General features: G+C 51.8%; 1 protein-coding gene across 1 annotated transcript; it reads left to right on the plus strand.

Moving 5' to 3' along the window:
• Positions 1-1226: 1226 nt before the first annotated feature.
• si:ch211-288d18.1 (USP6 N-terminal-like protein) lies at positions 1227-10207 on the plus strand. The gene is made up of 15 exons (XM_047042286.1): positions 1227-1397; positions 4227-4300; positions 4616-4701; positions 4817-4856; positions 4978-5058; positions 5931-6038; positions 6425-6534; positions 6728-6776; positions 6891-7011; positions 7217-7311; positions 7637-7702; positions 8518-8617; positions 9272-9421; positions 9660-10029; positions 10111-10207. The coding sequence occupies exons 2-15, from the start codon at positions 4235-4237 to the stop codon at positions 10205-10207; spliced, it is 1539 nt and encodes a 512-aa protein (XP_046898242.1). The 5' UTR covers positions 1227-1397; positions 4227-4234.
• The last annotated feature ends 2069 nt before the right edge of the window (positions 10208-12276 follow it).

A 12276-nucleotide genomic window follows, 5' to 3' on the forward strand; every position in this document is an offset into this window, starting at 1 on the left:
TTCTGACTGTCACAAGCAGGTTTTGCTTTGAGGGATACACAGACCTTGTTTTGTTTATGTTCTTTCATTTGTATCTTTGCACTCAGGCTTAAAGCAACAGAATGAGGCTACTGCGTCATGCAGCGCATCCAGCATGCCCCGTCGCCATCATTGGCTGGATTCTGCTTACTTAACTTTGTGTAGCTGGCAGCCTTTTACTCACATTCACACACACACACACACACACACACACACTTGCGCACACACTCAAACGCACACACCCACACCATCCTTTGAAAACGTTCCTTTCATGCATCTGTTCCAGAAGGCTGAAGAGAGGATGAAGAGAGGGATGAAGAGGGGGAGGTAAGAGAAGGATCTCTCCTGTCACAGCTTTGATCTCTCCTGTCACACCATGTTCCTCTGACCTCTGTTTGGCAGCACATCTGCAGGGTTATTCATTAACCTTGTTGTGTTATCAGAACCATTCTGCTGTTTTGTACTACTGCACACAATGCTGTTACGCTTGTTCTTCACCTGTCATACATCATGTCTGAATACTCACAGATCATTAAGAGATCACTTAATAAAGGAAGTTGACACCAAACTGATATTTAGTGTCATGTGGCCAGTATAACAAGGCCATTCTGGACAGTGAAATCATTGTGACATACAAGTTAACAGTAAACACCATTTAAAACGCTGAAGCAGACATGTAGTAAAAACTAGGGTTAGGGCCAGGAAAGGCATCTGGCATTGAGACATTAGCGACAAATAGGGCCTTGCACAATGGCCGACATAAAATACATAGGTTAAATACGAATATGGCAAACAAAAGTTTACCAGACTGGAAGCTCCGGTACCGATTACCAGACGGTCATGAGAACTGTTTTTTTGTGATGGTCAGTACTTTAACTCTGTTTTCGAGGTAAAATTCGGTAAAGCTAGCAGAGTAGCAAACATGTCTATACTCCATGTAGGGCCAATCTGGTTCCCATAAGGGACAACGGATTGTTTTCACGTCAGGCACAATAGAAACGACTAAAACTTTGTCCAGCGGAGGGCGCCACAGCGCAAATACACCCAACCGGGTACCACATCGCACGAGAGAAAAATAACAAACCGTCTGCATCACTGTACCTTTAAGAAAGCATCAGAAAGCTCTCGTGTGTTTCTGTCACCAGTGCCACGCTGCCGCGCGTGCTCAGTGTACTGTTCTGCATTAATGTATCACAGGCTCGCGACCCCGTTGGCTGCGTGCGTTCCGGCGGACCGGGAACGGGCTATTGTTGTCATCTCTGCGATTTCGGTGACAGCTCCGCTGAGTCTCTACATTTCACGAGCGACAAAATAATGCCAAAAGGAAGTCTTTGTTTTGCAACTGCACGGATAGCGCAGAGAGATATCCAAAATAAAAGGTATATACTCCGCCATATTTTAAAATATGTATTCATGTAACGGTTCGTTATCACATAAATACCGACGTACAAATATCTGTAATTCTACACAATGCAGTGGCTTAACGTGCTAGGTCTCACCTGGTGGTCGATGTTAAATAAACGTGAGCGATCCAATGACGTTCTGTTAAATTTGAGGTGAAACCGGGCCACTGAAGTAAATAACAACACACGGCTCTGCGTCGGCCAGCTCGAGCTTGAATAGTGTTATCATCATAGTTAACATAAAGATGCACGAGGGTTTCATAAGTTTCGCATTGTTAGTCTTCATTGTACCTGTGTGAAAAAGAGAGAGAGAGAGAGAGAGACGGAGAGGGAAAGAAAAAAAAGTGAGTGAAAGAGATTTATAGTCCAGATGTGTGACATCAGAGAGAATAGAGGTAATCCTACAATCCAGTTTCACACTCTCACTTATTACACTTTTATTCAGCACCTTGGTCCAAAGTGACATGCAAATATAGTAAAACTACAGTGTATTTTTGTGGTCAGAATCCAGGAAAGGTGTAGTTACCAGGAGCACTCCAGTTACCACATCCCCCCCACAACCCCACACATCAGGGGGGGGAAATGGGAGGGGACAGAGAGAGGGAGAGGGGGGGGGGGGAGAGAGGGAGGAAGAGAGAGAGAGAGAGAGAGGGAGGGAGGGAGAGAGAGGGGAGGGAGGGAGAGAGAGGGGAGGGGGAGAGAGAGGGAGAGGGAGGGAGGGAGAGAGAGGGGAGGGAGGGAGAGAGAGGGGAGGGGGAGAGAGAGGGAGGAAGAGAGAGAGAGAGGGAGGGAGGGAGAGAGAGAGAGGGGAGGGAGGGAGAGAGAGGGGAGGGGGAGAGAGAGGGAGGAAGAGAGAGAGAGAGGGAGGGAGGGAGAGAGAGGGGAGGGAGGGAGAGAGAGGGGAGGGGGAGAGAGAGGGAGGAAGAGAGAGAGGGAGGGAGAGAGAGGGGAGGGGGAGAGAGAGGGAGGAAGAGAGAGAGAGGGATGGAGAGAGAGGGAGGAAGAGAGAGAGAGGGAGGGAGGGAGAGAGGGGAGGGGGAGAGAGAGAAGGGTTAGAGCCTGCAGAGGAACCCCATCAGTTAAGAGTGACCTACTGCAGCAGTTCAGTCATAACATGACATGACATCATCAGCCCCTCTACAACTCTGTTCTCCTTACCCCCACCTCAGAGTTCACACATCCCCTGGTCCCCTGGTCCTCTGGTCCCCTGGTCCTCTGGTCCCCTGGTCCTCTGGTCCCCTGGTCCCCTGGTCCCCTGGTCCTCTGGTCCTCTGGTCCCCTGGTCCCCTGGTCCTCTGGTCCTCTGGTCCTTTGGTCCCCTGGTCCTCTGGTCCCCTGGTCCTCTGGTCCTCAGGTCCTCTGGTCCCCTGGTCCCCTGGTCCTCAGGTCCCCTGGTCCCCTGGTCCTCTGGTCCCCTGGTCCCCTGGTCCTCTGGTCCTCTGGTCCCCTGGTCCTCTGGTCCCCTGGTCCTCAGGTCCTCTGGTCCCCTGGTTCCCTGGTCCCCTGGTCCCCTGGTCCTCTGGTCCCCTGGTCCTCTGGTCCCCTGGTCCCCTGGTCCTCAGGTCCCCTGGTCCCCTGGTCCTCTGGTCCCCTGGTCCCCTGGTCCTCTGGTCCCCTGGTCCCCTGGTCCTCTGGTCCTCAGGTCCTCTGGTCCCCTGGTCCTCTGGTCCCCTGGTCCTCTGGTCCCCTGGTCCTCTGGTCCTCTGGTCCCCTGGTCCCCTGGTCCCCTGGTCCTCTGGTCCCCTGGTCCTCTGGTCCTCTGGTCCTCTGGTCCCCTGGTCCTCTGGTCCTCTGGTCCCCTGGTCCCCTGGTCCTCAGGTCCCCTGGTCCCCTGGTCCTCTGGTCCCCTGGTCCTCTGGTCCCCTGGTCCTCTGGTCCCCTGGTCCCCTGGTCCTCAGGTCCTCTGGTCCCCTGGTCCCCTGGTCCCCTGGTCCTCTGGTCCTCAGGTCCTCTGGTCCCCTGGTCCTCTGGTCCCCTGGTCCTCTGGTCCTCTGGTCCTCTGGTCCCCTGGTCCCCTGGTCATCTGGTCCCCTGGTCCTCTGGTCCTCTGGTTCCCTGGTCCCCTGTATCCTATCTGTACACTGCCACCTGACCACACAAGTGTGTAGAGACCCTGCACCCTGACCACATAGGTGTGTAGAGACACTGCTGTAGAGAGGGTAAACGAGGGTTAGGATTAGGCCTCTGCCTAAACCACACATTAGTTATTTGATGGAACTCCCTTTGTTCTGGAATCCTGAATCGCACACTTTGATTACATAATCCTGCCGTGGGAGATATTCCTAATCCAGAGGGTTAATGTGCATCCAGATTATGACCCTGGGATCTTGCACTGGAGAATGTGGATTAACTGGGATTACGCCTCTCCACTCTTTGTTTGAGAGGGAAGATTTTTAGAAGCAGTCTGGTTGGTCTAGTGGTCTCCCTTCCGGCTCGTGAGGAAAGGGCTGTGGTTGGAGTTGGGGCTGGGGTTGGGGTTGGAGTTTTCCTTGCTGTAAATATTAAAACTTCCTAATCTTAATTAACCTCTCCAGAACTCAGACTTTGGTCAAGGCCTTCCCCTCCAGCATGCTTTGTGGTTTGTCAAAGGTCAAACATGTACTGTAGAAATGCCAACCTGGGTTAGGTAACCCCTCCTAACCCTTTCTTAACTATCATACGAACATCTGAGTAGGTTTCAAGCATCTGTCGTTGTTTTTTTTTTTAAACCGATCAATTTGCCCACAGCCATGTGTTTCTGCGTGGGCTGATCAGAGAGAGATTTGTCAGAAATGTTTATATTATTCTGTGTTGTTGTCCTCGCAGATATTGACATGAAGAAAGATATCGCAACGCTGATAGCGGAGGAACGAGCAGACATCATCTTGAAGTATGACAAGGTAGGTTCTGGATCCTCATCCCTCCTGTGTAGCCAGGTACTGCATACAGGTGAGGTGGTCTGTGTAGCCAGGTACTGCATACAGGTGAGGTAGTCTGTGTAGCCAGGTACTGCATACAGGTGAGGTTGTCTGTGTAGCCAGGTACTGCATACAGGTCAGGTCATCTGTGCTCATTAAGTAGTGCGATGGATTCCAGGAGTTCCAGGGTGTTCATGGTTTTCTAGCTCTCTGAAGCTCTTGAATGGTTTTGCGTGTGTGTGTGTGTTTGAGCTTAAGTTGCATCTGACTCCTGTGTGTGTGTGTGTGTGCGCCAAGGGCAGGCAGGAGGGAGGAGAGAGGGACCAGTGGGAAGATGCAGACTACAGTCTCTACAGAGTCACAGACCGCTTCGGCTTCCTGCAGTAAGTCATCTCTAACACACACACCTGATCTGTGACACACGTGTGTATCAGTGGTGGTGGCCCCCAGGTGGCCCCCTGTGTTCCTGATCTCACCTGCTCTTCCTCTGTTCCTCAGTGAGGAGGAGCTGCAGAACACTACTGCCCTCCAGGAGAAGGTATGGGGCTGGTGGAGGGGGGCTGGGGGGGGAGGGGGTCTGGGGTGGAGAGGGGCCGGTGGAGGGGGGCTGCTGGGGGGGCTGTAGGGGGGCCGGTGTGTGACTGTGTTCTCCTTCTCAGAGGAAGCAGCAGGAGGTGGACAGGGTGGACAAATGGCTGAAGATGATGAAGAAATGGGATAAATATAGAAACAGTGACAGAGTGAGACTAACACACACACACACACATATCCAAATCACACTTAGGGTGGAAATTCTCTTACTGTACTCACCACCCCCCATGTGTTTATATTCTGCCCCTGTCCCTGCCCCCTCCCCTTGCCCCCTCTCCCTGCCCCTTGTGCCCTCTCCCTGCTCCCTGTGCCCTCTCCCTGCCCCCTGTGCCCTCTCCCTGCCCCCTGCCCCCTCTCCCTGCCCCCTGCCCCCTCTCCCTGCCCCTTGTGCCCTCTCCCTGCCCCCTGTGCCCTCTCCCTGCCCCCTGTGCCCTCTCCCTGCCCCCTGTGCCCTCTCCCTGCCCCCTCTCCCTGCCCCCTGCCCCCTCTCCCTGCCCCCTGTGCCCTCTCCCTGCCCCCTGTGCCCTCTCCCTGCCCCCTGCCCCCTCTCCCTGCCCCCTGTGCCCTCTCCCTGCCCCCTGTGCCCTCTCCCTGCCCCCTCTCCCTGCCCCCTCTCCCTGCCCCCTCTCCCTGCCCCCTGTGCCCTCTCCCTGCCCCCTGTGCCCTCTCCCTGCCCCCTGCCCCCTCTCCCTGCCCCCTGTGCCCTCTCCCTGCCCCCTGTGCCCTCTCCCTGCCCCCTGTGCCCTCTCTCTGCCCCCTGTGCCCTCTCCCTGCCCCCTGTGCCCTCTCCCTGCCCCCTGCCCCCTCTCCCTGCCCCCTGTGCCCTCTCCCTGCCCCCTGTGCCCTCTCCCTGCCCCCTGTGCCCTCTCCCTGCCCCCTGTGCCCTCTCTCTGCCCCCTGTGCCCTCTCCCTGCCCCCTGTGCCCTCTCTCTGCCCCCTGTGCCCTCTCTCTGCCCCCTGTGCCCTCTCTCTGCCCCCTGTGCCCTCTCTCTGCCCCCTGTGCCCTCTCTCTGCCCCCAAGATGAGGAAGAGAGTGTACAAGGGCCTACCCCTGCAGGTGAGAGGGCAGGTCTGGGCTCTGCTGCTGGACCTGGACAAGATGAAGACTGAACACCAGGGGAAGTATGAGGTAGGACTCTCTCACCCACACACACACACACACACACACACACACACACACCATACACACACACACAGAGACACAAACACAATATGGACAGACAGTTCTCCATAGCTGTCAGAACTGAAGGATTACACACACACACACGCACACACACACACGCACACACACTCACACCAAATGCTTCCCCTCCAAAACCCAGAGGATTAGTTCAGTTAAACCAACAGATGGAGATGAAAGTGAGAAACACAAACACCAGAGGTCACAGGGTTCACCCCTGTCCTGTTTACTCAAAACAACAACAACAAAATAAAAGAATATTATTATTGTACTGTTGGTGTCAGAAGTAGCTTAAGCAGTGTCATTGTTTTATCTTTGTTTTTTATTGTTTTTAGAAAATGAAAGAGCAAGCCAGAATATCTTCTTCTGAAATAAAACAGATTGATCTGGACATCAACAGAACGTTCAGGAACCATATCATGTTCATGGATCGATTTGGAGTCAAGTAAGTTACCAGCTGTGTGTGTTTGCATGCGTGTGGGTGTGGGTGGGTGCATGTGTGTGTTTGTGTGGGTGTGTGTGGGTGCATGTGTGTGTGGGTTTGTGAGCTGTAACCTTGCTGCTATGTGTGGGGTGGTGGAGGGCGATTCAGCTAATCACTCGCCCCCTCTCTCTCTCCTCTCCTCTCGTTTCCCCAGGCAGCAGTCCCTGTTCCAGGTCCTGTCTGCCTACTCTGTCTACAACACGGTGAGACTGCCCTGCTTCCTGTGTGATGTGCAGCTTAGTGGTTAGAGCATCTGCATGCACACACAAGAGGTCACAGGTTAACAACCACCCCTTCCCCCTGACCTCTGACCCCAGGAAGTGAGCTACTGTCAGGGCATGAGTCAGGTGGCTGCTCTGCTGCTCATGTTCCTGAACGAGGAGGATGCCTTCTGGGCCCTGGCGCAGCTGCTGACCAATCACAAGCACGCCATGCACGGTGAGCGGACCAATCACCACTCAGATATGATGGGATTCCACCAATCGCATGTTTCATGTTCAGGGGTCCAACCAATCACAACACACGCTCATTGGTTCTCGTTATTACCTCAGTGATGTCGTGATAAAAGTGTAAATGTTATTATAGAGAACATTATGTTATTAATAAATGTTATTAAAGAACATGACTGTATTTCCTGTCGCAGGGTTTTTTGTCCCTGGCTTTCCTAAGCTGCTGAGGTTCCAGGCGCATCACGACCAAATCATCTCCAAGCTGCTTCCCAAGCTGAAGAAACATCTGGTGAGGTCCACCTTTAGGGTGCCCTGCGTTACGCAAGCAGGTTAAGGAGTTAAGAACAGGTTATGAACTTGTGGATCTGGTACTTTATTATCAAACCTGCTGAGAGACATGAGCTCTGATCATCCCTCTCTCTCCCTGTCACTCTCCCTCCTCATCCCTCTCTCTCTCTCTGTCTGTCTGTCTCCGCCTCACTCCTCTCCCCCTCGTCCCTCACCCCTTCTCTCTCTCTGTCTGTCTCCCCCCGCCTCACTCCTCTCCCCCCTCCTCCCTCACCCCTTCTCTCTTCTTTCTCTGTCTCCCCCCTCCTCTCTCATCCCCTCTCCAGGACAAGGAGCAGATGTTTACAGGCATCTACAGCACTAAGTGGTTCCTGCAGTGTTTTATTGACAGGGTGAGAACAGCACAAGTCTTTTTCAACAACAACAAAATCCCCACAAAGTTTTGAAAGTGAGAACAAATATTTCATTTCAATAACATGTTTGGAAAAGTAAAAAAAAAATCTAAAAACATTTTGGATACAAAGTTTCTAAAGTTTCTAAAGGTTGGAAAAATATTTTCGAAAAAAGTTTGGAACGGTTCAACAAATATATATTTTAAAACGTTTTTGAAAAGAAGGTTGGAAAAATATTTTCAAAACTGTTTTGAAAGGTTCAAAAATCCAACATCACTGCAACATTACAGCAGTCAGAATTCCTGGCAGCCATTAAGGAATCAAGTCTAAGAAGAAAGTTTTCCCAGACATTTGACATCTGCATTGGACATAAAAAAAATGTAGCTTCGATCCAGAGAGGCTTAACCAAACATCCACTCATCACCCTCTCAGAATCACAGCCCTCAGCCCTGTGGGCGAGGAGGTTCTGGAGGGGAACCAGCCCTGTCAGCAAGTTCCTGGGAGGGGGGGGGGGGGGGGGGGCTGTGGCCTGGGTCAGAACCACGTCTGAACTCCTGAACAGTAGAGGGGGAGAGAGGGTTGTCGAGGACAGAAGGGGAGAGAGAGAGAGAGCCTGATGGAAATAAAACCATAAAGTGACAGTGTACTGTATAATTTTGTGTATTTGTGTGGTGTGCATGTGTGTGTGTGTGTGTGTGTGTGTGTGTGTGTGTGTGCGTGTGTGTGCGTGCGTGCGTGTGTGCGTGTGTGTGTGTGTGCGTGTGTGTGTGTGTGTGTGCGTGTGTGTGTGTGTGTGTGTGGTGGACGTGATCCAGACCCCCTTCACCCTGACCCTGCGGCTGTGGGATGTGTTCATCCTGGAGGGAGAGCACGTCCTGACTGCTATGGCCATCACCCTGCTGAGGGTGCACCACAGTGAGGACGCTCACACACACACTAACCCTGACTGCTATGGCCATCACCCTGCTGAGGGTGCACCACAGTGAGGACGCTCACACACACACTAACCCTGACTGCTATGGCCATCACCCTGCTGAGGGTGCACCACAGTGAGGACGCTCACACACACACTAACCCTGACTGCTATGGCCATCACCCTGCTGAGGGTGCACCACAGTGAGGACGCTCACACACACACTCACACACATGCTTACACGCACACACACACACTCACACACACGGGGGGGGACTGTCAACATTGACCTCTCTCTTGTGTGTGTGTATGGTGTGTGTGTGTGTGTGTATGGTGTGTGTGGGTGTGTGTGTGTATGGTGTGTGTGTGTGTGTGTATGGTGTGTGTGTGTGTGTGTATGGTGTGTGTGTATGGTGTGTGTGTATTGTGTGTGTGTATGGTGTGTGTGTGTGTATATATGGTGTGTGTATGGTGTGTGTGGTGTGTGTGTATGTATGGTGTGTGTGTATGTATGTATGGTGTGTGTGTGTGTATGGTGTGTGTGTGTGTATGGTGTGTGTGTATGGTGTGTGTGTATGGTGTGTGTGTATGTATGGTGTGTGTATATATGGTGTGTGTATGGTGTGTGTGTGTGTGTGTATGGTGTGTGTGTGCAGAGCATCTACAGGCCATGTGTCTGGAGGATCTGAGGGAGTTCCTGCAGGAGACCATTGGCCGCTCTCTCCTCCACAGCGATGACATCATCATCCAGCAGCTGCAGGCCTCCATGACGGAGCTACGCAGGAGGAAGCTGACCCCGCCCCCAGGTACACCCTGACCCCGCCCCCAGGTACACCCTGACCCCGCCCCCAGGTACACCTTGACCCCAGGTACACCCTGACCCTGACCCCGCCCCCAGGTACACCCTGACCCTGACCCCGCCCCCAGGTACACCCTGACCCCGCCCCCAGGTACACCCTGACCCTGACCCCGCCCCCAGGTACACCCTGACCCCGCCCCCAGGTACACCCTGACCTCTAACCCTGCTATGTGTTCTGTCCACAGCCAAACCGGAGGAGTTTCCTCAGAGGCCTCTGGGTGTGGAGGTCCCAGGGCCCAGCCCAGCCTGGCCCCCCAGAGGAGCCCCCTCCCCAGGGACAGACCAGCCCAGAGCTGGCCTGAGGCTCCACCTCTCCAGCTACCTTCCAGACCGCATCTCCCCCGACCACAGCCCCCAGGAGGACAGGAAGGAGGCTCTGGGGGACGACGACCCCCCGCCCTCCCCAGACCCCGTTCTTGTCCACTGCCAGGGCCCCCTCAGCCCGGACGGGCCACTGCATGCTGGGCCTCCCCCATACCAGCCACCAGGGGGCAGTGCTTCAGAGAGAGAGCTGCTGGTGTATACACACACACCTCCACAGACACCGCCACACACACACACACCTCCTCACACACAGCAGAGCCTTGATGGGCGTCGACCTGTGCCCCTGCCTGCCACCCCCTCCTCGCCCCCCAGCGCTCCCCACTCGCCCCAGGACTCAGTCTGCACCGTGGGCCCAGGCTCCACCCCCGGCCTCCAGGCTGACCTGGCCTGCCAGCCTGTCACTCGGTGACTGCTCAATGCCTGGAGGAAGCCTCCTCGCTGGCCACACACCCCCAGGCATGCCCCCCCCCCCAGCCCAGCCCCCCCCAGGCCTGCCCCCCCCAGCCCAGCCCCCCCCAGGCCTGCCCAGCCCCCCCCAGGCCTGCCCAGCCCCCCCCAGGCCTGCCCCCCCCAGGCCTGCCCCCCCCAGCCCAGCCCCCCCCAGCCCAGCCCCCCCCAGCCCTGCCCCCACAGTCCCTTCTAATCCAGCCGAAACAGACTCCTTAATTTTTATAGTCTAGTAATGTTTTTATTGATGAGCAACATGTTTAGCTAGAGACATTGTCTTTATGAAGTCTTTGTAAACAATTTTAGAGCATAGTTGTATTCATATTTTTGCTACTTTGTTGTTTGTATAAGAAAAACTGCCTTATTTTGGTCTGCGCTACAGTAATCGCAACAGTAATATTGCCATGCAGGCTAAACTCCAGGGCCCCATCAGCAGGCTGCAGGAATAGAGGAGATTCTGGATTCTCTTGGTCAAACGTTATTTATTAAGGAAAAACAGCAGGATGAAAGCTGTAACGTGTGCTGGTAACGCATCCTTTGGGATTCATCTTTTTGTTTGGCTGGAATGTTTGTTATTTAAAACTCACTTTATGGAGAGGATGATGTACATTTTTGTTAATGTAGGCTAGCTTATTATAATTATTATTGTATTTCAGGAGGCCAAGGTATGTAGAAGGAGACCTTATTAAAAGGGCTCAGATGGTGAAACGATGACGATTGTAAAAATGTAGGTACTAATAGTTGACATGGTCAACACTTCCCTTGTATTATGATAATAACGTTAAAATGTGACCTCATTTCAAATAATGTGTCCCTTAGTCGAACTGTAGTCAGTTAGTTTGTTAGAAAATAAGTTTACAAAGAATAGGTTGTGGTAGTGTGACACCTAGTGGAAAGTTTATGAACACGTACATGGTGCTTCTAGGAATCAGAGACGCAACTGTCAAGTCAACTTGGAATTGTTTTCATTTTTGCTTGATTGTATTTTCCAAAAATCTGTGTCCAAAAGCTTGTAAGCTATATTCTCAGCATTTGTAGCAAAATCGTGTGCTGTGGACGGAGAAGAGAACAGAAAGTGTTCTCTGATCGTCATTAGAGTTGTAGGTTTTTTATTTTGTTCTCCACGTAGGAATTCTAGTTGTCAGACGTCATGGGTGTAGCCTACATTTAAAAGTCAAGACGTTCTTTTGGGGTTATGAATAGCAAAGCAGGCTATGCTATGAACCTGGACACTGTCTTTTGGTCAAATAAATGCTTTCCAACGTTTAAGTCTGTCTCTCTTATTGTGTTTATATCGTTTAAGTCTGTCTCTCTTATTGTGTTTATATCGTTTAAGTCTGTCCCTCTTATTGTGTTTATATCGTTTAACTCTGTCTCTCTTATTGTGTTTATATCGTTTAACTCTGTCTCTCTTATTGTGTTTATATCGTTTAACTCTGTCTCTCTTATTGTGTTTATATCGTTTAACCCTGTCTCTCTTATTGTGTTTCATGGCAAGTTGATGTCATACTCAGGGAGCGTTTCATCACAAGAACAGGGTGGACAGGAATTGTACCTACCAGTGGCGATTTTAGACTATTTTTAGGGGTGCTCAAGCACACCTAAATTTCATCTCAGCACCCCTGAAAAATAATTATAAAAAGGGTTTTTATTATTATGAATTATTATTATCTTGAATAGGTTTTAGTCCTCAAACGTAAGAATTTGCAAACGTGTCTGTTAGTGACAGATGACAAACAATTACAGGTTCAAAGGGTTTTAAACAGGTTTAATATCAAGTGTCGCCATGCAGCTGTAACGTTGGTAGTCTGCCAGTAAAACCAAAGGAGAAGAAGTAGGTAGTTAATTTCATGGTGCAGATTTCAGTTTTTTCATTCATTCAATATTTTGCATAATAATAAATAAATGTATTATTTGATATCCAGTTAAATGAGTGATTTATTACCAAGGGGGTTTAACCTTTTTGCAAGGCACTTCATGTCGCATTCTCATTGGGGGCTGAGCCCCCCTAAAGGTCTGATCCTAGAATCG

Source organism: Hypomesus transpacificus, chromosome 19 (genome assembly GCF_021917145.1).
Source record: "Hypomesus transpacificus isolate Combined female chromosome 19, fHypTra1, whole genome shotgun sequence".
NCBI classification, from domain to species: Eukaryota; Metazoa; Chordata; class Actinopteri; order Osmeriformes; family Osmeridae; genus Hypomesus; species Hypomesus transpacificus.